Genomic DNA, 25,651 nt, shown 5'->3' on the forward strand with positions numbered 1-25,651 from the left:
TGTGCATTTTTGTCTGTCAAAATGCAATTTTCTATTTGTAGCAGCCACTATTTTGCACAGTGCTTATTTCATTTTTTTTCATCCCCAAAGTGGTATTACATATGTTTTCGGTTTGATTGCTGAGGTGTTTTTCAAAAGCCCCTTTCATAAAAATGATCTTTTTCAATTGTGCCCTCTAGGAAAGAAAACAACGAACAGACAAGAGTACTGCCTTGCAATAAGAAAGAAAAAAACACATTTTAGCACAGCAATTCCTGATTCGAGTGTGTCTGTCCTTTTCTTTCCCTCTCTGCAGATACAAATTCGCACATGGGAGGCTGGAAATATATGTTTTATGCGGCTTGGCTGCATAAAAGCACAAAGCAGTCATTTCTATTCATTTGTCTCTTGCTGACGGGGAAATGAAGGAGTGAAGCAGATGCCACTGCTACGTGAACAAGTTGCTTAAACACAGAAAGCATTTTTTCCCCCCCTTTCGAGAAGAAGTTAGATAATTAGATGCTGAATCAAACCCCCCCGCCCCAACCCCCACCCCTCGACTTCCTGCCTGGAACCCATATTGTCACTCAAATGAATGATTTTGATTCAGGCAGGAACACAGCAAAAAATATAAATCTTCTGCTGTACACTGACATTTGTTTAGGAGAAGAAAAAAAGGCAGAACATTCAAATGGAGCTGAAAATTGTACATTCAGACCTAAAATAAATGTGTGCATTGGAGATGTGAAGAAAAGTGCTGGAGGCAGCATGCTGCCATGAAGCAGATCAGGTTCTGACATTTTGTCTAATGTGAAATGCTGCCAAGGAACAGTGGGTGCGATGTTGTGACCTTTATCAGTGGTAATGATAGAACGACCCAATACTATGGATAGAGTAATCTAGAGATACGACAATCTGTTTTTACAACACAATGCCATGACCTCCAGTGTTCCTGTGGGTGCCTGTGTGTGTGTGTCGTTAAGCCCACCTTCCCGTTTGTGTGCATCAGTGTGCATGCGTGAGACCATGAGGGTTGTTGACCTTCTGACGCATCTGTAGTGGGCAGCGGCGCAGTGACGCTATCGCAGGTGTTTGCGAGCGCACGGGTGACTTCTGCTTTGAAGGTTAAACAGGAAACGGCAAATTCTCTCAAGGCTTAGAAGAAGTTAGTCTGCCATACGTCGAGCGGAGCAAGTGTGTCCATTCACAGGCTCGCGTGCGTGCGAGTAAAAGAGAGCGAGCGAGAGAGAGAGAGTGCGTGTTTGAAGTGTAATAGCTTTGCTGCAGGTTGTAACAGATGGTTGCTAATGGAAGTTCATAGATCTGAATGACAGGGGCCAGGGGATTGGGGATGAGATTATGAGAGGGAATGTGTGATTTTGCGTGCATGTGCGTATGTGCACATCCATGTGTTAGAGTGTGTCTATCTCTGAGTACATATGCACAGTTACTGTGGGTCCCTTTGAAAGTAGACCATTTAGTGCTTCTAGCCCGTAGATTTTGGTCCACACCGAACTCTAATTATCGCAGAGACTGTCAGATATTTACGGTGCCATGAGAATGAATTCTGATGTGATCCTCAGTAGCTCTAACATGAGGCCGACACTCATAGTTTTGAGCTAAATATCCACCTAATATTAGCACCAGCAATGTAAGAATTTGGGGCAGAAAAAAAATCAAATCAATGTTTTTGTGCCCCCTTTAAGTTTACTCATGATTGTTGGGGTTTTATCTGTTTTCTTTGTTTTGTTGTAGTCTCTTTAGCTTGCAATATAAAGCACCTTCAGCACCCGTTATAGAATAAAACTAAATTGAACTGAACTGAACTTAAGCGTCCTATAGCACCATCATCAGGTCAAATGTTTTACTTTGTCCAGTTCTTGGATTTATGGCCAAATACCTTAAAAACTATGAAGGTTCATTTTCAGCTTGACAGCTCTCACATCATTCAGAAAAATATGTTACTGTGACTTAGTGAGACAATACAGGATAAATACAAAAGAATCCTTAAAAACGCACGTCTTATGCAGTAATGACAGAACTTTAAATGGATTTGTTCTACATTGAAACTAAGAAAACCCAAAACATCTGGCAAAATATCTTTTTTAAGGGACTCATTGAGAGCCTGTTAAATGTGCTACTTATTCATTAATATGCATTCTTTTACAACTACAGAAATTTGATTTGCCAATCACTGCACACTGAAACTTTTCTATTTTAACCCAAGTAGAGCTCGCCCTACTTCCCCTGTTCTTCTCTAATGGGACCTGAGAGTTATAACTGCCTCTCCAAAGGCCTACAGGAAATGGAAAACCAAATTACTTTGTTAGAGTCTCCTCTTTAATTTAGTTTCTTCACTTTCTTGCAGTGCTTGCGGTGGTGGTGGTGGGTGGGCTAGGGTTGCAGTATGTATCTGTACGCCTCCTCCAACAGCATATACCAAATGTTTCATGCATGTTAAAGTTCTGACTGGTGATTGGGTTCATTAGTTATTCTAACCATCTGACCTCCCCACAGCACTGCTCAGACACAGTCATTATGAAGCCCTTGTAATTCATTAAGCCCCCTAAATGAACACAAGCCATACTGAGGGGTGCTTGCTATTACTGAGTGGCATGCTGTGCGTCAAGGAGGTTAATAATAAGTATGTGGATCAAGTTTTAATACCGTGATGAGGCCAGGGGTTCAGGTTAACTACTTAGAGCAGATAACGATAAATGAGTTAAAGGATATAAAATATAAGCTATAAAAATAACTTGACTTGAGTATTTGATTAGGCATTTAAGTAAAATAAACAAATCACAATACCAGAAATGGATATATCAATATGCTTATACCAAGAATATAATAAACAATGCTATGTATCTAGATAAGAAGATGACTTCAAATAATGATCACAGCAAACGTACAAAAATAAAATTAATTTATAAATAAAATCACTTAAATCCCATCCCAGAATGAAGACTAAGGGAAACAAGGCTGCAGGGAAATCTGCCTCCCCCCTGAAAGTGGGAGACAACTCCTTCATTTGTTACTGCATCATGCAAACAGGAGGGACATAATCACTTGCTGCCAGTGGTGTAATTCATTGCAGTCAGAACAGCTGGTGCCATACTGCCGCTAGTTGGAATGGCAGAAACTTTGGAAATCAAGTCTTTCAAGTGATCTAGAAACTATGGCGATACTTAAAAAAAAAAAAAATCTCTCTTCTAAAGGATGTATACAGTACAATTACAGCCACAGTGGGCGACGTACAACACAACGTAGCACAGAATAGTCTAGGTGACTGAAAAGAATCACCAGCAGTCGTACTGCAATCAGTAACCAGACCTGCATCAGACAAAGGACAGCTTCACTTACTAATCCTTGAGCTCTAGTACCCTCTACCACCGAGGGCCAATCCAGATCCAAGTGACAGCGCTTGCTAGTCACAGCAGCTTCAGCAGGATCCTGATTTTTAGGACTGGTGAGCCTTTAAAAGACTAGGGCTAAATTTAGCTGTTATAAATTGGTTATTTGTGCCGGATGCCTGTTCAATTAAAACGACTCACTGAAGCGTTTGAGATCTCGCTGGGATGATGATTCAAGTCATCAACCACAAACTCTAAGGAGGTGGTTGTACTCCTGATGTTACTGTGCTAACATCAGGAGTACAACCACCAGTAACAGCAATTAAACTGCTGATTTTTCTTTGTTGTTCTTTTGGCCCACAGTTAACTAATAGGCCTTTTAATTATACACTCGCTGGCCACTTCATTAGGTACACTTGTTCAATTGCTCGTTAACACAAATATCTAATCAGCCAATCACATGGCAGCAGCTCAATGCATTTAGGCATGTACACACAGCCAAAGTGACCTGCTGAAGCTCAAACAGAGCATCAGAACAGGGAAGAAAGGTGATTTAAATGATTTTGAATGTGACACCACAAAGTCAAATAAGGACTACACATCTAACCTTAAAGGAGAGGTGCTACAGCAGCAGAAAACCATGCCAGCTCATACTTCTGTCAGCTGAGAACAGCAAACTGATGCTACACCGCACAGACTCACCAAAATTGGACAGAAGATTAGAAACTCACAGCCTACATGCTGCTGACCATGTCTTTCCCTTCATGACAACTGTGCACCCATTTATTGATCACTGCTTCCAGCAGGATATTGCACCATGTCACAAAAGCTCAAATCATCTCAAACTGGTTTATAGAATATGACAGTGAGTTCGCTGTGCTTAAATGACCTACACAGTCGCCAAATCACAGTCCAAAGAGCACCTTTGGGATGGGGTGAAACAAGAGATTCACATCTGTATTAACTGAGTGATTTCATCATGTCAAAATGGATCTCCAAGTTTTCAGCCCCTTGTTGAATATGTGCTATGAAAAATTAAGGCACTTCTACAGGCAAAAGTCCAATCTGGTATTAGCAAGGCGTACCTAACAAAGTGGCCAGTGAATACTACATATGCCAGTACACAGACAGTAATGAAAACAAAGCTCTGGGTAAATATGTTACTTCAAACTAATGCTGTCAGTCTCCAATCTTCAGACCAGTTGGTTTTGTCTCCTCATTTAGCAGATACAGTTTCGTGGTGGTCAGTGAGTGATAGAAAAATGTTGAAGCTTCAACTGGATGTTGAGTTTTTGTGTGTTTTTCTTTTCTTTTGTATGTGTTCTTTGTCACAGTGAGGTATACAAAACCATCAGAATGATTGACTTGAAAACAAGGTCATAAAAGAAGAAAGCAGCTGACCAACAACTTGCTGCTGCCTTTTTGCAGTTTGATGACTGTTCAGCGTGAGCTGTAATTCGCGGTCTCTTTGGCAGAAATACCGGTGGGTGTTTCAGATGTAATTTTTAAGCACTGTAAAAATGTCAGTATACTGCATTTTAACTCTGAGCAGCATGCATGCTGTCAGTGAGAGCCATGCATGAGAGTCATTGTCTTAGTGAATTATTTATGGATGTAATATGATGACAGATGACTCGGAGCGGATGATCCCTCCCCATCCCTGTGTCGTCTTGGTTTCCATGGTTAGTAAAGAGACAGAGGGCCATGCAGTCCCATTGATTAATTCTGTCAAGAACTCTTTTGTTTTCCCTGCACAGTGTCCAATCTGAGCTCTCCTGCAATCTTTCACAATCACTATCAGCATGACTGCAAAGTCGCAAAACATCTAAGTCAATGCACGCTCAATCATCCAGGTAAGGAAATCCCAAAGAGCTGATTCTTTTCATCTGGACGTATAGGTGTAGCATTTTCAGTGGGAGGATGGTTTCAACACTCATCTAAGTGGCTTCTTGAGTCTCAGCTGACTGCAGGTATCAACAACCTTAAAAACAGTACATTTGCATAATGGCTGAAACTGTATCTCTTTGCAGTAGGTGACTCAGTTTGACAGGTTTTGAATTTAAATCACTGTCCTGCTGCTATTGTGTGACTATTTGTGGAAAACTTTCTGAAGTTCTGTTATAAATGTGTGAGCTTCTCTGGACTCTAAATGTAAGTAGTTAATATGAATTTCTGTGTGTGTGAAAGACAACAGACAGATTTGTGATTTTCACCAGTTTATCACAAATTGCATGATCCAATTTAGTCCAAACTAACAGCAGACTGACTCTGTCTCATTGCCCCAACATTTTATTACCATCTTGGCACACCAAAGTTGCTTTGAAGATGGCAGCTGAGACCATTTTCTCGTCTTCTGAGCAACAATTTCAAAGGCAACAAGATCACAAGTTCATTGCACATGGTCACAATAATTTTTAGGTCTCCAACCACTGCTTCCCCCAGTGTGACAGGTAGGATTAAGTCAGTCTACACAACATGTTAACACACTGAACTGTATTACTGACACAGACGCTATCAAACAGGAAAAAAGTTTATATGCTGTGAATGTTGTAGATTATCTTTTAGCAAGACATCAGCAGAGCTCCTTGAAAAGCTACAAATATACTTCAGGTGTGAACGTGCCAGGTGGAACGGCATCACACGTCAGTTTAACTTTGGTCAAAAAGATGCTTGTTGCATAACTTCAGACTAAATCATATTGTGGCGGAGGTGTGGTCCCTGGCTCAGCTGCAGTCGAGGGGTGGCGCAGTGAGGTCAAGGGGCGGTGCCAGCCAAGTGAGTGAACAGGTGGTGGTGATGGCACTGACAAGCTCTCTACTGCTTTTAGTGACGCTGGAGTGGAGAGGACAGGTCTTTCCTTCAGAAGGTGTGGGGAGAGAGCTGCAGTCAGAAGTGGCCACTTCACACATATTTGTTTTCCAGAGCAGTGAAGTGAGCCACAAATTATTATTTTTTTTTGTCTTTTTTTACTCTGCGCTTGCTGCCTAAGTGTCCTTCCATTTTTTGTTTGTTTTTTAAACTTAATCTTTACACTGTCCCTTTGCTTTCTACATCATTTCCATGCTTTCATTTTCCGACTATCCCAACCCCAAAACTATCCCAGCAAAGTGTTGGGTGTGTTTCTATCAAACAGCCAGCAGGCCAGAGGCACTCATCCTTCAGCCTATAAGAGGTATTGGAATAGTTTTGAGATCTGTGTAATTGGATTAGACCAACCTTAGTCCCTTTTCTATTCCACCAGTCTCCTCTGTGAAATCATAACTCAAGAGCTTTGACAATGGTAGTTTTGCTGAGCAACAGCTGATGGGAATGTAGAATGATCTCTGCCTGTGGCTCGTGGCCTTGTCTTCCCTTACAGAGACTAAAAAGTCCCAGCAGAAGCCTGACTGACAGCTCGACTCTGCCTATCTTTGACAGCATACAGGATATTTTCCAGTTTCAGCTGGTTCTAAAGGGCGCCACTGATCTCAGGACTCTGTGGCAATGATATGGCGCATCACAGCGAGGGGCAATGGACGGTATGAGAGCTAGCATCAGTCTGGGAGGTCTATCACACCTGTTTGGCTTTATACACATGACAGGTTACATGAAGGGCTGTGTTCTCTTTGGCTGCTCTGGGTTAAAAGGCCTGTCAGACTGACACTTGCAGTATCAGTCAGGCATGAGCCTGTTGCTCAGATAACACATGCACAAACATATAGAGAGACACAATGAAGATGTTAAGCAGACAGACGTGCACATGCACACACTGGGGAGTTCAGATGCTACTGCAACATCTCAGCAAATGTGATCTCAGATAATCGAGCCAAAGTGAAAGTTTAAACAGTTATATTGCATTACTCCACCCTGTAGCTCATCTTATTCGCATGTTTAGATGGTACTAATTATAAATAGTAGCTTGAATATGATCCAAATGTTTCTGATTCAGGGAAATAAAACGAATATGACAAGATCTGACAAATTAAAGGAAAAACCTTAATAAATAAAAATAAATAAACAAATAAATGAATCCAGATTCATTTACGCGGATGCTCTCCCCGGTACAAAGAGTTAACTTTGGATAATGTATTGGGTATGAATAAAATGCAAAAGAGGCCCAGATGATACTGATTTTATATCAAGATTGAAAGGGTAAAAAAATCTATGTCACGTTACAGAAGAGTTTCATTATTTGGGTTCTGATGGCTGAAGCTTCAACCACAAAGAGTGCTCAGCTGGCCAGCCTGTCAATCGTAATCCCGACTTAATTGAGATCTCCATTTACGATCTGTGAACAAGGCTTAGTGGAGAATTAGTGAAAATCGTGGTCCACATTTCACATTCGATACGTGCGATACTCGTGAATTAGAATAACGGAAGATCGACTCTTCCTCAGGTGAATGAGAATGTCAGAGCGGGACGTGATCAGACGGCCAATAAGAAGAGTACGTCAAAAATTACACCAAGAGGAATATTAAAGGAGGCTCGCAGTGCATACACCCCTCATTACAAAGACGAGTGCACATTTGAGAGTTCACTGGTGCAAATAAAAAGGCACTGTTCTACAGAAATGTGGAAAATAGCGATATGTCAAATGAGTCATCCTTCAACATATTCTTGACAAGTGGGTTGGTGCATGTGTGTATTTACTGAAACAACAGTACAGGCTTGAACTATTGACCCTCACGGTGAGAGGATCCAGCGGCACTGTTATACCGATAGGGTTATTTAGTTGGCACACTTTGGGCCCACTTGATCATTTATCAAGAATCAATGCAAGGTTGCTAAGAATTGATGACCTTTGTCCCTTGATGAAGCATTTGTATCCTAAAGGGAGTGGTCTCACCTGAGATTACGGTTCCACTGACTGCCGTGGATCTTGTGGTCACTGAATTTTTAACAATGGTGTTTCACTCCTGTAGAAATCCAGAGACTTGGAGAATTATTGTAAAGGTAATGAAGCTGTTCTGGAGCGTGGAGCATGGAGACAAAACAGCCTAACACACTTTATTTTGGAGGTATTTTTATTCCGTATACTTGTTGTTTTAAAGCACTTTATAAATAAAGTTTGTATTTTTCTATTAATGTTTCATTTGCCTTACTTTATTCTACAAATACAACATTAAGTAAATGTGCTCGTATCATCAGCTTATTATCGGAGAATTCATCTACCATATACAGCATGTTAAGTAAGTAAACTGCACGCTTACCCACAGACAACTTTTCACAGTTTGTGCTCATATAGACTAGATGACGCTACAGGTTATATCACTAATTGGAAATAGCTAAATGGAAGTCTGTCAAGTGAAAACTGTTTTGATTTTCTCTGTAATGAAAAGAAAATTCTTGGAAATTATGCGGATAGTACTCAGAAATTACCAGCGCATAAAATAAAGTGTTTCCAAAGTCTTCTAACATACATTAGTTTCATATGAGTACAAGTGAACAAGGACATCTTTTCACATCTTCGAATGCGCATTAAGCAAAAAGTTGGAGCTCACATAAAACAGGAAAAAGTCCAAACACAAATACTTGTACCCCTCAAATAAAAAATAACTGTCTAGATGTCAGGTTCAAGACAAAAAGCCACTGAAATAAGCATTTAAAAAAAAAAAAAAAACCATCAGAGAGAGAAAACTCTTGTATCAAATTTCAACGTACCTCGTGCACAAAAAAAAAAGACAGCTTTATATAAAAATGTCCACCGGCAACATGCGAGCCTTTCAGCTAGCTGAAGGTTTTTTGCCACATTTTAATTTTGGCACCGACCGTAGAATCAGATCATTGTTTGAGGAGATGGCTGAAGCCAGAGGCAAGAGAGGGAGAGCAGACAGATACATTCAAAGGAGGAGATTAAGACAAGGGAAGGAAAAGAATAAACACGGAGAGGCTTTTGACAAAAAAGTAAGTCAGCTTATATCGTTTCCATTTTTAGAAAGGGGTAGACTGAGTACAGTGCACTTTAAATAATGCATATTTAAATACCTATTTTGACAGTAGCTGTATGAATGCAGGCATACATCACTCTATGGACATTAAAGTTAAAAAGCTGAAGACCAAAAACATTCAATCTGCCATAAACTTTATAATGTGCGTTTCAAGCATACATTCATCCAACGCTTTATTTTATACACTTCAGAGGACTTATTGCCAATTAACCTTACAGGCATGTGTCAATGGCCTGTGGGAGGAAACCCATACATGCATAGGGAGAACCTATAGACAGGAAAAGCACCAGCTGAGCAGGAGATTCGAACCAGGAACTGTCTTTATGTGAAATGACAGTGCTAAACACTGCATCACCATGTTACCCAAATATACTTGCATGAGTGTTAGCTCTTGCAGGTAAAGAAAGTAAGAATAAAAAAACAAACCAAATAAAAACTCAGTAGACTGATTTATTTTGCGTCACCTTTACAACTATACAACCGGAGCACTTAAATGAATAAATGTGCTGCTAATTTAGGAATTTAGGCCGAATCAAGTCAATCCTGAGCAGTGAGAAATGCTTCGCTCTCCTTTATATATCAGTAACCAGTGTTTAGAGTCAATGTGCATTTTCTCATTAGTAATATAAACATGAATTACAACGAAGCACCCGAAGCATTATTTAAATAGGTTGCAGGAGAATAATTTCTTCGTGCATGCACACAAACACACACGCGCGCGCACACACACACACATTTCCTCATTTTTTAAATGTGTGGCAGGGAATATTTGGAACTAAATAACCATTACAGGGGGTAGAAACAGGCTGGAATATAAAACGCTGTCAACGGCGCGCTGAGCGGAGTTTGAGACCTTCTTATCTACAGACTGCATTAAGACATGGCTTTCACTTTCCTCCCTGTATGAATAATAAGTCCACATGAATTTATTTGCCTACAGTCTTGAATTTTCAGTTTTTGTGAAAAAAAATAATAATAAAGAAATCATAACCTGCCTAAATGAAACATATTAGCTTGTTGCATACTTTGTGTTAACATTTATGTTTTATAACGCCATAATCACTCCATTTCTTCGTTCCCTTTAATCATCCGACTCCCTTTTTTTCCCGTCCACCTGCTTTCTTCTTCCGATTATTTTTTTTTTTTTTTGCACACTCTTTCTCTCCCTTCCTACCCCTCCTGCTCCCTCTTTCCTTCCCTCTCAGTGGCTGCTCATTTTCAAATCTATGAATTTCTGAACATCATTTTCTTGATTTTTCCACGCCTCAGGGAGACATTCTCATTCCAGACCTTCTCTTTTTTCACCTCATTTCCTCCCTCCTGAGTCTGAATCTCCCAGACAGGATGTGAGGTGACAGTGTGGCCTGTGGAAGTTAGGGCGGGGGTGTGGGGCTTCAGTGTGTGTGTCCGTGCATGTGCGTGCATGTGTGTGTGTGTGTTGAGGAAGGTGGAAGGGGTTAAGGTGGGGGTATAGTCCAAAAAAAAAGATGAAGAGGGTTTTTGCCGTTCCAAATTCAATCCTGGACATGACCACAGGAGACCTACAGTAACGTTTTCTTCGCTTTAAGGATCCAAGCTGCAGAATTAACCGTGCCTTTGAGAAACTTTTGCTCCTTAGCATGAATGTGCCTCACTTCCCACAAGACCTCATGCTCTTAAAAGATATACACTTCTGCTCCTTCAGAGGACTTCATAAATATCTCTGCTTTGGCCTTGAGCGACCATATTTGGGCACAGACAGAGGGAAGGAAAGCAGACAGTCCCTCGGTCACCTCCATCTTTAAATGATGTGCCATATGGACTAAAGTCAAAGTATATCTTGTACATACCCACACACAGTGTACTCCATCTAAAGCAAGGTTTGGAGAACTACAGTAAAGTGCAAAATTCTTGAGCCAACACTTGTTTCTTTATATTTTGCTGGGAAAATGGAAATAAGGTGCAGCAATTTATTGAAACGTGCAAGTATAACTAGAAATACAACATATAAAGCAAAAACAGTGTTTGTTCCACTCTACGTGTGATGAGCTTCAAAGTCAACATTTAGCTCAAGACTACTTTTCAACACAGCCTGAACTCTTTAAGGCAGCTTTCTTGTAATTACTTAAAGTGGTCTTCAGGGATTGCTCTCCAGGCTTTTCTGAAGGACATTTAAAGCTCTTCTTTGGTTTTTAGCTGCTTTTTGTTCCGTTCTCTGCCCTGATGATCCCACACTGCTTATATAATGTTGAGGTCTCAGCTCTGGGGAGGCCAATCCATGACTGATAGCGTTCCACTGTGTGCTTTTCTATACAGGTATGTTTTTACTGCACTGACAGTGTGTCTGGATCATTGTCACTGTCTATTGTAACTCTACCCTGACCTCTTTACATACTGATGACAATTTGAATGAAAATTTTCAAATATTGATTCGTCATTTTAGATTAATACCTCTTTAATAATCATCTTCTTGATGTAATAAGATTATTTTATGTCTGTCAAACTGTGTTAATGTTTGGCTTTTTTTTTATTGCAACAGGGTAACAAAGTACCTTCAGATACAATTTGCTAAGATGTCTGTTATGTGGTTCATGTGTGTTTTATATTCTTAATGATTCATAGGACAATGTTAAGTGGCCCTAACAAACAAAAACCCTTCCTCAGAAAATAGTCATGTACAAGGACTGAACAGGAAGTGCAATGTGCAAAGAAAACCTTTGAATGACCTTCAGGGAACCTGAGGAACTATTGCTCAATAGTTCTATAGCCAGACTGTGAGAAAGTCTGGCTCCTGTAAATCAAACTAAATAGGAACGAGCGGTGACTCACGACTTTTTCATAATTTTTCAACATACGTCTGCTCAGCAAAACAAAATACTAAACAGGAGGCATTTGATTGGACTAATCCTGAAATGGTGGATTTTACAAACAGTCTTTTACTTTATCTCTGTCTATTTAAATTTAAAAAATTAACCGTCCGCACTTTTCTCATTTACCTACTTGCCACTCATCTTCCTGGCGTTTATTCCCCAACCACCCCCTTCTCCTCTGGGTTAGAGGTTTCCCACTGGGAGAGTGAAACAAATTTTTAACTAATCACAGCACTGCCTGAGCATAACAGTGGTAATAATTACATCCTAAAATGCGGGACATTGAAATGATAACCTTCTCACACACCATACAAACTATATTTCAGAATATACGCCTTCAATATTTAACAGAAAAATAAAAACCCTCAAAACTAATTTGAAAAACAAAGCATAAATACGGTTATCTCAGTTGTCGACAAAATATAATTAGCTCAAATTGTATTTTAACTGTAAAGAAAAACTATGCAGCTTTTTCCATCAAATGTAAAGAAAAGCCACTGTTTTCAAATAAGTAGGAGGACAGATTAACTGCAACATAAAAACAATGCATCATTTATAATGTGCAGGAAACTGTTCAATTATGGATGATTGACCAAAATGTTTCTGTCAAGTATTTAGCATTTGTAGTCATAGCCAAAAAAGACATCTTTATTGTAATGCATGCCTAAAACTCCTTAGATCCATCACAGCTAACTCTGATTTACTAAAGCAGGAGATTCTTCAAGCAAGTCTTAATTAATTAAATTAAGCTTTCAGAGTGCTGGCACTGAAAAATATGACGGCAGCGGATGCATTTGTATGCACAGGAGGTTCACCTTTCAGAAGAATCTAAAACACTCACCATGTATGTGTGCACCTGTGCAGTGGGGCATAGCATGTGTTTGTGCACAGGTGTTTTAATATATGTGGAGCATTATCCTCTTACCTCCAGGGCTTTTCTCTTGCTGTTGAGCAGCTTGGAGATGTCCCGTGCCACCCTCTCCACCAAATCCCTGGGGTTGTTTCGCTTGATTTCAAACTGGCTCTTCTTCTCATTATAAATCTGTAAAAAGAAAACACGGGGAATCAAAGGTCGGGTTATTGGAGACATTTGTTTAATTAAGAGTATCACAGAGGAGCAGGCTGCCCTACTCACAATGTAGCACGGAGAATGGTAAACATTTACTATAGAGCAGGCAGTAAGGAACCTGCCATTACGCCAGTAAGCCTTGGCACTGTAGCAGAATTAAACACAGAACAGAGCCTTAATGGCAAAGCACTTAGCTAGCTGCATCTGGCAGTCAGGCTCAAATTAAATAAACACAAACTCCAGCGGATTCTCACCACTGGGTGAGCACCTTGTATTTCGACTGTGTTAACCCTTTTGGCCTCTAACTCTGAGACAAGCAGAGGTATTCACAACCTGCTGACCAAATATCTGCAGTTCAATCCATTGTGTTAGCTACAGATTAACTTTAATCAATCTAGATGCATAATTTATGCTCACTAGAAGATTATGTGAAAAAGGGAATTGTACTTATACTAAATTAGCAATCAATCAATAACACTTAAAACAGAGACAGACATTGCAAAACACATAGAAAATCAGCTTCGGATGCCACCAGGGAATGGGATGTTTGATAAGGACGGATATCCAGAGGTAGAACTGCGCATACTTGGACCGCTTACAGGGACGGTGCTACAGAGATTAGTCTGCTCCCCTGGAAGAATTGTGAAGGCTGACTCAGCAGCCAGAGCTCTCTATAGGATCTGTAGACTACAACAGAGCACCACCCGAGGGATTACCACTTATCCTGCTGCCCTAAGACACCACAAGACCCATTTTCACTCCATAAAACCATTTTGTATAGTTCTTTTGAAGGAAGCCCCAAAAGAAGCCTGTTGTTGTTGAATATGTTAAAGCAATTAGAGTCACGTCAGCCTGAAATGCTGCATTTGCAGGGTGTTTAGCTGGCCTCACTGGTACTACTGACTTCCTCAATCAGTCAATCACATACTGAAGCTAAGAATCGGTAATAATTTAGTTTATACTAAACTCTTCATAAATAAGGATATATCACAGTGCATGCAAATCAATTATAAAAAGAAGGTGCGTGTTAAGCTCGACGATACAGAAAAGGGGATCTGACGCAGCATGAACACAAGCTGTCATAACTAATTCAGGAGATGCTAAGATGTCTAAAATTAATTTGAAAATTTCCAAATCTTCTTAAAAACAGCAGTCGGCAGAGTGCAGCGTTGGGCTCGAGTAGCTGCTTCTTAAATACTCATCATCTTGTTTTTAGAGGTTGATTTTAGGATCCTGTTGTTTTTCAGCAAGGCCTCAGATTGGTTTAAAATCAAACGCGGCAGACCATAAAGTCAAGGTTAACGCAACCCCCACCAGATCATCTGATCTCAGTGATCTGTCAGCCCACATCAGTTGATGACTGAACTGAAGCCTTTCTATATTTCTATTTGACAAATCTCAAATAGGGTGTCCTATTTAAGCTGCCCACAGTCACTGAAAATCTACAAACTGCTTCAAAACCCACCAACAGCCCAGCTCCTCTTTTCTATGCTGTGTCTGACAGGCTGTCCGTCATGCCTCCTCTGTACTGAGTGGTTCCTGCTCTGGCTGCTGCTACTCTGCCTGCTTCCGGTTATGAAGGGCAGAGAGATGTGCTCTTCCAGAACAGAGGCCTCTAAATTGCTGCTAATGGAAATACCAATTTTCTTTTGACTAAAGTGCTCCGAAATGAACAGTAGTACTTTTTTTTAAATGCATATTTTTTTATACACCAGTCAACCACAAATGCTGACTATTAGAGACTTTCCAGGGGTCCAACCTGCTATTATTACATTGCCCCTGTGTGGTTGTATATTTTAGAACTGAGAAAAATCTATTAAAAATATTGGATCTAATCTAATCACCCAGTATCTGCTGATATCTGGAATAACAGATGCAAAAATGTATGCACATAAATAAAACAAATGTTGTTTGCTCAAAAGTTAAAACTGAACGTTTACAAACCAAACAAATATTTGTTCAAGAATTGATGAACTTCCATTTTTTTGCTTGAAATTTTAAAAAAATCAATTTCTGTTGGCTTGATGTGCTGATGTGGACAATTAGAAAGGAAATCACTGCCATCCATTTGATCCATCTCTGTCAAGCTGAAAGCTGGGCAAGCAGCCAGACGCAGTCTCCCTCCACTGGCCCACTGAACATGCAAGCGTTGCCCGAGAAGCTAAAACCATGCCAACCGAGCACTCTGTTGAGATTGCCTGATGTCTTATGTTGGCCGCCCTCTCAAGGACCAGGGATCTTGCTTAGTTTCAAACAACACTTTAAATGACTTCTCAAAGTGAAATGTGAAGGTGAAATCTTCTTTTGGCACACCACAGAGTCACTCACTGCTCAAGATTATTGTGATACACTGCCTACAATAACAGTTTGACCACGATACAGCAATTTTGTGATACTAAAAACACTGCAAGATAGCTATACGTAAGACGTCACCATATCTAAACCTGGAGGAGAAAAACCTCCCTATCCTGGTCTCTGTCACAGGTGCAGCAGTGTGATGCTAAATTTATGGTCGATCGGTTGTGTCTGATTTGAAGGTATTTTGCCACAGAGAGACAACAGGGAGGGGTTTTCACCCTATGCAAATATTCTTGTGTGCAGTCCTCCAGAAACCCAACAGCCCACACATTTGACCTACAAACAGCGTCTTCAAACATGGGTGACACTGTGCATTGGTCAAAAGCTGATTGGTTGAAAGGTGAGCCAGAACAAAGAAAGGAGCAGTCTTCAGAGTGAAGCGTGAAAAAACATCAAGAATTAAAAAATACAGCATAAGAAGCACAGACAACGGCTGCAGGTGACATGTTTTTGATGTTTTTAATATTTGGTTTTGCTTCAGCTCAGCTCGGTATAATGTCGCTCTTCTACGGTGGCCCTGAGAGGTCAAATGGACTGCTACTTAACACCAGCAAACAGAAAAACCCTGCAAAAGCACACAAAACAAAACGGAAGTGTTTCTGGGAACATAATAATGTGACGGACCAGCTGTGGAAGTGACAGAAACCAGAACACGAGGGTTCATCAGTGTTGTCAGAGATCACATGATGAATGTATTATGTGTTGTAATCGCATGATTCATATAATTTGCAGCTGCAGTCCGTTTGACCTCTTGGAGCTACCGTACTCTTCTCTATGTCGGAAAGGACCAAGAACAGAACGAGCAAGAGTGTCCCACAGATGGGTTGTTTGTGACACTGCCCCCTGGTGACAGTCAACAGCTACAACATGTAGACAACAGTCATTAGCAGAGATGCTTAGACATCACTTTTCTCCCCAGTCACCTCTTCCAGCTCTTCAGGAGGGACACCGAGTAGCTTCCAAGCCAGCAGAGAATCTATTTTGAAAAACGTTGAAGTCTTTTAATAGGAAATAACAGCATCGGGCACCAGATTTTGATACCATATTGAAAAAGGAAGCTTGGAAAATATCGCCAAACCATTATTTTGTCCCACTCTGAATTCACACACACAGATAAATTACTCATTACCCCTGCTTCAGACCTTCTTTTTTTTTCCAAGGTGCAAGAAGCCGTTAATGGAATCTTATTAAACCATAAAACAAGAGCGAATTTTTTTCCGCTCCATTGACAGACTACAAACCCCTGACTCTTTTAAGTGATGCATTTTTCTAGTCAATTTTAAAACCATGTCAAATTTGTTTTTAAATCAATATTCATTCCCTTAATGTGTGGTAGTACCTTCTGGGTCTGCCTCACCCTGGAAGATTCATGGCAGTCTCGGGGACATTACAAACACTGCTTTCTCTATCCTGATCCTTGAAACAAAACACAAAGAGAGAGATCGATAAAAATTTATAATGCTTAATGTATAAATTCCAAATCACTTTATCCGCCACAACTTATAGTGAGGTCAGTGTTTTTATCGTTCCTCGTTTGTGAATCCCCCTTTATCAAAATATAGCTTTGGGGAGGATTTTTACAGGAAAGAGACACTGCTCTAATGCAACTGCCATCATTTAGGGAATTAAAAATCATTCAAATGGACTGCATAATTGTGCAGTGTCTGCTGCTATACTACTATACTCATCAAACAAACATGTCAGAAAATGCACTCCTTAATTACCTCCTCAAAGTGCAGCGTCGGCTAACCATTAAGAAATTAAGTCAACTATTGTCATTGGTCCAAAATATATGAAAATTGGCTTGAGCAGCAAACATTAGGTTGGTACGTGCAGGCCTAAAATAAAAGCAGAACACCTATTAAAATCTCAAACTACATGGATTCTGTTGCCCATAATACACGCCGCTGTTTGCCAAGGAAAAACACCACACAGGGTTACTGTGTACTGCATATTACCATGATCTCTCTAAATTACTTTGTGGTGAAATTTGATCTACTTCACTAAACATTCCCCATAGCTCTGCTGTCTAAATGCATAATAAATTCTATTTTAATAATTAATTATATGTTAAATACATTGAAATTATAAGTTTTTTCCAGCTATTCAAGTTTGTCTGGTTAATGGTAATTATAATTTCATCCATTTGCCCCTTCAACACCATATTTACATAAGTCTACAGATTAGTCTACTTGCCAGCTCAGTTAAATATACCTGAGCTGGCAAGTGCTCTTTCAGTTTAAATGAGCATGACACCGCTGCACTGTATCCACCCACACATCATGTCCCCTTCTCCGGTGACCTATGCCTATTTTTTTAATCATGCCCTGCTGTCACATAAGCCCTGCTTGTATCAGTTTCTCTCTACTTTTATATGCGAATTATTATGTTTACCTGATGAAAAGCAAACTTATCTCCATCATCGCTGTACATACACTCATAAAAAAAACACAACAAATAAAGGCAGATAGTACTGTAGGGTACTCATCTATCCGACAGGTTGGCCATTACAATCTCCTTCAACAAGCAGATGAGGTTTCTGTTTACTCCGGGAGAGGATTGAGCAGCGCTGTCAGCTAGACTAAGCTCTGGCCGGCCAATGAGAATTATGCTGGAGGAGTATTGGGTGTAGACTGACAGCGCATGGTAATGCTGGCATGAAGGGCCTGAGGAGCTTTAAATACCCTTTACCTAGAGGTTGGAGATGAGTGACCATCATCGCTGAAGGGCCATAAGTACATCAGCCTGTGTGAAATTATATTTGAGGGCTTTAGAGCTTGACTCACTCAGGTAATGGGGCAGCTACCGGAGAAAAAAAACCACACAAACGCAGTCGCTGGCAACTCTACTGAAAATCATATGCAGTGTTTCAGCTGAGGCAAACCACTTCAGGCACTCTGCGCTTGTAAAAATAAATAACAGCAGAAATATTAGAGGTCTGTTCACTTACTGAGTTGCTGTGCATCTATAATCCAACTATAGCTATGAAATCCAACTAAGCCTACCAATATGAGTAGTGAATTTAACTGAACTCGATGTGCATAATTGGATTTTTGAATATGTTTTGTCTAGTTTAATAAAAAATAAATACAAAATAAGTACTTTATTCAGATATAATCAAACAAGTGAAAAAATACTGAACACAAAATGGGATTTAAAAGTAAAAGTATTCTGGTTAGCATTAAAAATGGGGTTCACCTGCTTTAGTTATTATTCTTGGAGGCACGACTAATGGCTGGACTTTCAGGTGAGATAGCAGAAGCAGCAATTCCAGTGACTTCAACTTTTCAGTAAAGCGCCTGGGAAGAAGACCTGGAGGACTATTTAAAGATGCTGGTCAACACTCTCCACTTCAAATACTGCAGTAAAGCCTGTCAGTGTTTTCATCTATTTCTATTTTTACACAGTAGCTCTTGCAGTACTTAGACCATTAAATACTAAAACTAAACTAAAACTAAAAGTCCCCCCTGGAGCTCCAGTTTGGCATATTTACATATATCATGTGGAGAATCCCTTCCCTTCCACTGCTATCACGATTAATGTGCATAAAAATACAGATTGTTATATAAACTGATTTAAATGGGACAATAATGTGGACATTTGGAAAACATAAGAACAAACTAAGAATCCTTCAGTGCGAATGGAAAGGTGAGCGTAATGCTGACTCATTATTTTCATGGTCACTGTAGGCATATTACATTATCTGCAGTAATACTAGTATAAATTCTTACGTGATCTAAAGGTGTCACACCCAATATCATTGCTGTAGTTTATGGTCCCTCATCCTCGTCTGGGGCATGTTTGAGAGCAAGAGCCACGTGTCACCTCCCATGATGACTTAGTATCTAAAAAGGGAGCTCCTTCAACTTCTACAAAACTACAGTGCTTTGCAAAATATACAAGAAAACTGTTCCAGCTAAAGGTGGAAACGGGCAAACTTGTTTCACCACTGGAGACAAAAGCACACCTTTGAGCACAACCTGACTATGAAGTAGGAGATATGAGCAGCTGGTGATGTAAAGTAAACAAAAGACTCCACCGAGCGTCGCTGGAGCACTCACTAGTTGCACTCCATTTGACAGAAACAGCATCAGTGGATAGAAATTACTGATGTGCTTACACAGTGAAAAAGCAGCTGCTTACAGTCCCAAAATATTTTTCAGTTTTACTATTTGACAATATTGTGCAGCTTACGCTGAGATCTAAGGTAAAGTTACACTAACTACAGTTAAATTAAAGTATTAAGCAGTTATTTTATATTTTCACTTAATGTTTCCAGAGAAAACACTACTTAATATACTACTTACATCTGACTTACGCTGTGTCACTACTACTGCACTATACTGCTGCTGGCACCTTGTTTCAATAGATTCATACTTCAAATTAGCAAAAGTGTCATCCATAGAAGTGGCTCACTGGAAATTAAGGATGACTTATAAATGCCTGCAAGATGCAATCATCAATAAAATATTGTTCAGTATTTATTTTTCTGGATTATTCAAAATATCGTTATGGCAAATTTTCTTAGAATATTGTGATAATACAATTTTGAGGCTATATCGCCCTACCCTGTTCAGCGGTTCCAAAATGCGATTACAAAACAGTTCAAAACCAGCAATAGATTTATTAGAGGAATCCACATTTTTACCTTCTTGCAGGTACCTGCAGGATCAGAGCAATCTTTGTGTAAACCACCCCCAGGGGTCTCCAATTCAAGTGATGTTGAATCCCAGGGCTAAAACCCAGGGCTGGTGATGTGGAGTAGGACTCTTTCAATCCAATATATTGTGGAGTACAACTCAAGTTAAAAAAAAAAAAAACTCAAGTAAAGGGTTAGGGTTAAATTGCATTCAGGAAGAGTACTTGAACTTATTTATTTCCCCCTACTATATAGGGCAGCTTCTGCAGTTCACATCACCAGAATATAAAGGCAACAAATACAAATCATTTTATGCATTTATAGACTTGAAAGTAGGCCGATGATTGATGTCCCCCCCCACACACACACACTGAAAGATTAGAGGCATGGTTAAGTCCCATTTATAATACACAGACATGACAGCTCTGAGCAGCATTTTACAGTATAAAAATTACAATCAAAACAGACAAAATGTGGATGTGACTGTTAAGCGGTGCCCGTCCTTTTTTTGTAAAGAGGAATGATAATTCACGTACTGGAAAATGTGGAGCAAATTAGCAGCGTTAATCAGTTATGCTGTTGGCTGGAAGCTGTGACGCTTAGACAGCTTTCTGTGAAGGCCTGTCATTCTCACAGGAAAAGAGGAGAGGTGGCTCTCCAGAGCGCTTCTGACGGCCAGTCAAACCTTCTGCCGCTAACGCTCACACAGGATACGACAGTATCTCTGCCAATCGCCACCAATATGCTTTCGCTGGCAAATCGGGACATTCAAGTTCTGAAAAACCGCACACACAGCGAGAGATACAAATGTGCTTGTCCACAAACTCACACCCTCTGTGCAGCGTCACACATACTCACATTCTCATCATTAGCCATGATGACTGGTTTCAATGTGCCAAGCCCTAAGTGTCACTGTAAACACGCAGATGGAAAGACAGAGGGTGACAAGACTTCAAAAAAAAAAAAAAGACTGTTAAAAAGTGGTATGCAGATTTAGCTGGCTTCAAATTTTCATCAAAGTCCACCGCTCTGCAAGTCAATTTCCATACTATTTTTTTTTTAAATTGTTAATGCTGCATAAAATTTAAATACCGGCTCATGTTATCACACAAACCTTGAATATTTCAAAATGTTCCTCCTGTCATCAACAGAGCAGAGGAAAGGCAAAACAGTGAAAATGATAAAAAATGGAAACCATTCCTCTCTGCCTCTGACACTTTTTATAAAGACTTGTTTGTTGACTTTTTTTTGCTATGTTCGCCGGTAGCACTGATGTTCCTCGGCAGTGCTGATGTTATTGTGCCTTCGCCTGTGTCTAAAGGAGAGGACTGCTTATCTCTCTGTGAAGTCAGCCACAATAGGCCATGTCTGGCTGCAGCGACGCAGAAGTTGACAGAGACTGATGCCACATCATTAAGGAATATTAGTGGGTTCTGTCGAGCAGACCGGGCTTCCAGAGGCCCCAGGAAGAGTTCAATAAGAAAGAACACATAGGGAGCAGCGGGCCCTCAGAGGAGCTCGATAAGACACAACACACCAGAAAGCTCTTACAGTTCAATAGGACTCTGAGAGTCCAGTCAGATGCAGAAAAAAGCAAGCCCTAACTGCTACTGTTAAGTTAGTAACTCAGGGAGGTTTTCTATCCCTAAGAGACAGAGGAGGAAAAGAAATGGATGAGTGCATCCACAATGGACAACACGTACCCAATTAATCTGTCACCTGCTTTGATGACATATACTTTACTCCTATGTCCCTCTCTGCTCCTGTATACCAGGCCAGGCACCGCATCACGCAAACAGATCAAAATGTAGCACACCAGGAAGGTGGTTCATACATCTGTATGAGCCAAAACCAATACTGAAGCTTTATGTTTTGCTGTTGAATTTTCTTTGAATTTCTGCACTTTTCATTCAGTGAATGCACATTGACGGCCAGATCATAGCTGAGCAGCCATGACCAAACATGGCAGGTCTGTCAGCTTTTGAATTTCTGCACATAAAGCAGCATAAGGCTGAGGGAAACATTTTTTTGGTGGAGGGCCGTGCTGATGGATGATGACCTTGGAGACCAGAGACCTGAGTGATTGTCAATAGCTTGAGAATCAAGGCGATTTTAGCTCGCTTTCAGAATAATCCATCAAATCAATATCAGCATTAACAATTCATGTTCGGTTTAATCTGCCTCACTATTGTGTAATGTAAGCATCTTTGCATAAAACTGACACACAAGTTTAGGTCGCACCTTTGCCCCGTTGGAAATCAAGGTGTGTGCCTGCTAATTTGATTTTAAATTTGTGCTTAAGGTAACTGTGTTTGCAGGGGTACTACTTCCTGTCCCCCTCACAACTTTTCATGTCAGCAAAAGACTCACAGCCTGTGTGTGGAGGAATACCACTCTGTACCTGTGTGGGCACAGTGGAGGAGAGACAGACGCCTACTCACGTACATCAACATTACATGTCCTCAGGACTATGCGCTGGTGCTTTTTTTACTCATTCGAGTGCTTTACACTACATCCACAGCTACCTTCTTCACACATGTTGATCATATGTTTATTTTATGCACTCAGGCTTAAAAAAAACACTAAAGTCATCTCCTCTGGGGCCAAATGATAAGTAGTACTTATATTGCAGCATTTGACTCCATTTTGAGCGCTCAAATCAGTTCCTACAACAAGTCTCATTCCCCCAGTCACACACACTTAACCGTTGCTTTTCACAAACACTAACACACTAATAGGTGCACTCGAGCAAAATGTGGTTCAGTATCATGCCCAAGATCTACTGATCCACCTGTAGACAACCTGCTCTACCACCTGATCCCCAGCCATTCCCAAAATTAAAGCTTATTTAAGGTGGCCTTGTGGCCTAACAATAACAACATCCTCTGGGTTAAAAATATAGGGACTATCCAGTGCGGTTAAATACCAGTTCCTACGGGGCCTGTACGTGGCATGGCTAAACTGCAAATCTGTAAAGACTCTGTAAAGAGTAAAGATGCTTTACAGGAGAGGCTTTGCTGACCCATCATAATAATGCCCAACCACACTCTGCAGACTACAACATGCATCTGTAGTCAGAGTCAGCACACTGAACTGGCCCCTCTAACATCTACAGCATACGGAAAAAAAAGGAACTAAGCAAGAATTGAAAAATATTCCACTTTTCAAAACTACAGCAACCGCCTCCATGAAAGCTTGTGTATTGTTTAAAAAAAGAAGACGTAAACATCCTCCCCACCCAAATTTGTTTAAAATGTCAGTGTCTTTACCTACAATTACCTCGTAGAGAAGTTTCTCAAAGCAGTGGTGGGGGCGTGCATATGAATGTTTGGTTAATGTTATTCCCCAAATTTAAGTGCACTTGTTTCATTTCAGCTTAGTGAAAGTGTCTGTGTACTGCATTTTGATGTCATTTACGGTCGCACAAGTTCCTCTCCCCTCGCTTTAGATGTGTGTTGGGAAGGGCGGAGCTGAGCAGACGCCACAAAATCTAATAGCTCTCCGACTTCAATCAAACTCAATTTTCACTTTTATAGAAGGCAAAATCAGGGAAGCTGCATAAACTGCTCCTCTGGCTATCCTTGTCAGTGCTGGGAAGGCTGTGTGTGTGTGTGTGTGTGTGTGTGTGTGTGTGTGTGTGTGTGTGTGTGTCCTCCTGCAAACAGTGAATGTTTTGCTTGCAAAACATTGAAAACGAGCCCACATTTTGTTCCAAAACTACAATATAATTTTGTCATTTATTTGCTGTCTTTATACTTTTTTCATTAAAACATTGACGGCAATGATTTGCAAATCATTGCTTCCTGTTTTTATTTACACTTTACACATCGTGCCAATTTGGTTGTGAACGTTTTTTTGGGGGGGGCTTGTTTAAAAGCGGCTTTAGAAATGTTGGCGGAAAACAGCTGCTCCACACATGAAGTGCTTTCAATGAATGTTAAAATAGTGACAGAGGTGCAAATGAGCCTGGGTCAGCCACAAAGTGTCACAGCCAGATATTGTGGGCATTGAGTAGAGGCGGGAAAAAAAGAAAGAAAAATAAACATCTGAGTACAGCCTCAGAGGCAATCCAGGGTGCCAGTCCCAACACAAAGTAAATCAGAGCAGACTCCATCCGGGCACCCATCATCTGAGACTAAGGCTGGGCTAAATATTTACATAAACCCCATGGGGAGAGTTTGAGACCGGAGCAAGAAAGAAACAGAGGGATGAAATCCGGCAGAGGGGGGGTTGGGGGTAAGGGTGTGCTGGCTTCTTTAACATTATCAGAGGGATTGTCATCCAGTGATACAAACAGGTTTAAACAAAGGGAAACAACATTTGCATGCACACAACCAAAGCCACACACACGTGAACAAACAGCCCACAGAGACAGGACTTTGCATACGCTTAGCCTCGCTTAATCTCCGTGCTGACATAGCCTATTCACCTGCAGGTACAGTCTCATACAAATGTCATCAGACGATTAAAATTCGCCGTCTTTCCCCACATTTTAGTTGTACACGAAGCGATAACGATCAAATAGAGCTTACTCGTGTCACATTTTACAAGATACGGAGGTCCCCGAAGTGATTGCACTTGTAGTGATTTAAAAATCTGGGTCATAATTTACTAAACATTATAGCTCAACCATCCCGGAATAAAACACCCTTTAAAAGAAGTGTCGCACAACATAATTAATTCAAAAAAAGGGAAAAAAGAAGATTTAAGAAATGACTCTTTTAAAAAACAATGCATGCCAATAGTGTATGTGGGGATGTGAGGGGACGCTCACTATGCTGAAGCAGACCAACGGGCAAATCTGACCAACTGGACAGATGGAGCCCACAGCAATCTTTTAACTGCCAGGTTTTGTATGAATTCATTAATTAGCCCTGTCAACACAACCAAAGGGTCATGCAGAAGTGGTGTGTGATCCCAGAATTGTTCGCTGAAAACCAGCCAGCTGGTTGGCAAATATCGGACTGAGGGATTCATAGTAAGTGACTTGTTGGAGCGGGGAAGGACGAAGGTAAATGTGGGGCAGCCTCACCCCTGCTCCTCTCCTCCCTTCCATCCTGCCTCAGTCAGGGTATTTGTCTTTTAGACAGAGATAAACTGCAGCCTTTTTATTAACTTGCTGATGGTAGGGAATTGTTTTTTTCCATCCACTAGGTTTTCTCAAATAGACAGCAGCAAAAATATCCTCCCTATAATTCTTCCATCGCCCATTTCTCTTATTTTCTTGACTTCCTCAGCCCCCTCCCCATCAACACCCCCTATTCAATAGTTTACGTGGCACTAAAACTGCCTGCATATTGTCACAGTAATGTCTCTGTCAGGGGCTGCTGTATGTCACACATACAATCATCCAAATTTCATCTCCCATCCCATCGCGTTAACTCACAGCAGCAGCAAAATAACACGTGATGAGTGTCAGCCTGTGCGAGAGCATGTGTGAGCATGTACCTTATTGGGTGGCATACGTGCTTCATTTTGTG

At 40.6% G+C, this 25,651-nt stretch overlaps 1 protein-coding gene across 4 annotated transcripts in view; it reads right to left on the bottom strand.

The window, feature by feature from the left end:
• The window catches only part of cacna2d2a (calcium channel, voltage-dependent, alpha 2/delta subunit 2a), a 171,163-nt gene that overhangs the window by 109,093 nt on the left and 36,419 nt on the right, over positions 1–25,651 (bottom strand). For all 4 annotated transcript variants that reach the window (XR_002062227.2, XM_019359243.2, XM_005453490.4 and 1 more), the window contains exon 3: positions 13,031–13,147. Coding sequence is in view for 3 of the 4 variants with exons in the window: in XM_019359243.2 (XP_019214788.1) it covers positions 13,031–13,147 (117 nt within the window). In the remaining variant the exon portion in view is untranslated. The remainder of the gene's footprint in view (positions 1–13,030; positions 13,148–25,651) is intronic.

Source organism: Oreochromis niloticus, linkage group LG5, assembly GCF_001858045.2.
Source record: "Oreochromis niloticus isolate F11D_XX linkage group LG5, O_niloticus_UMD_NMBU, whole genome shotgun sequence".
NCBI lineage: Eukaryota > Metazoa > Chordata > Actinopteri > Cichliformes > Cichlidae > Oreochromis > Oreochromis niloticus.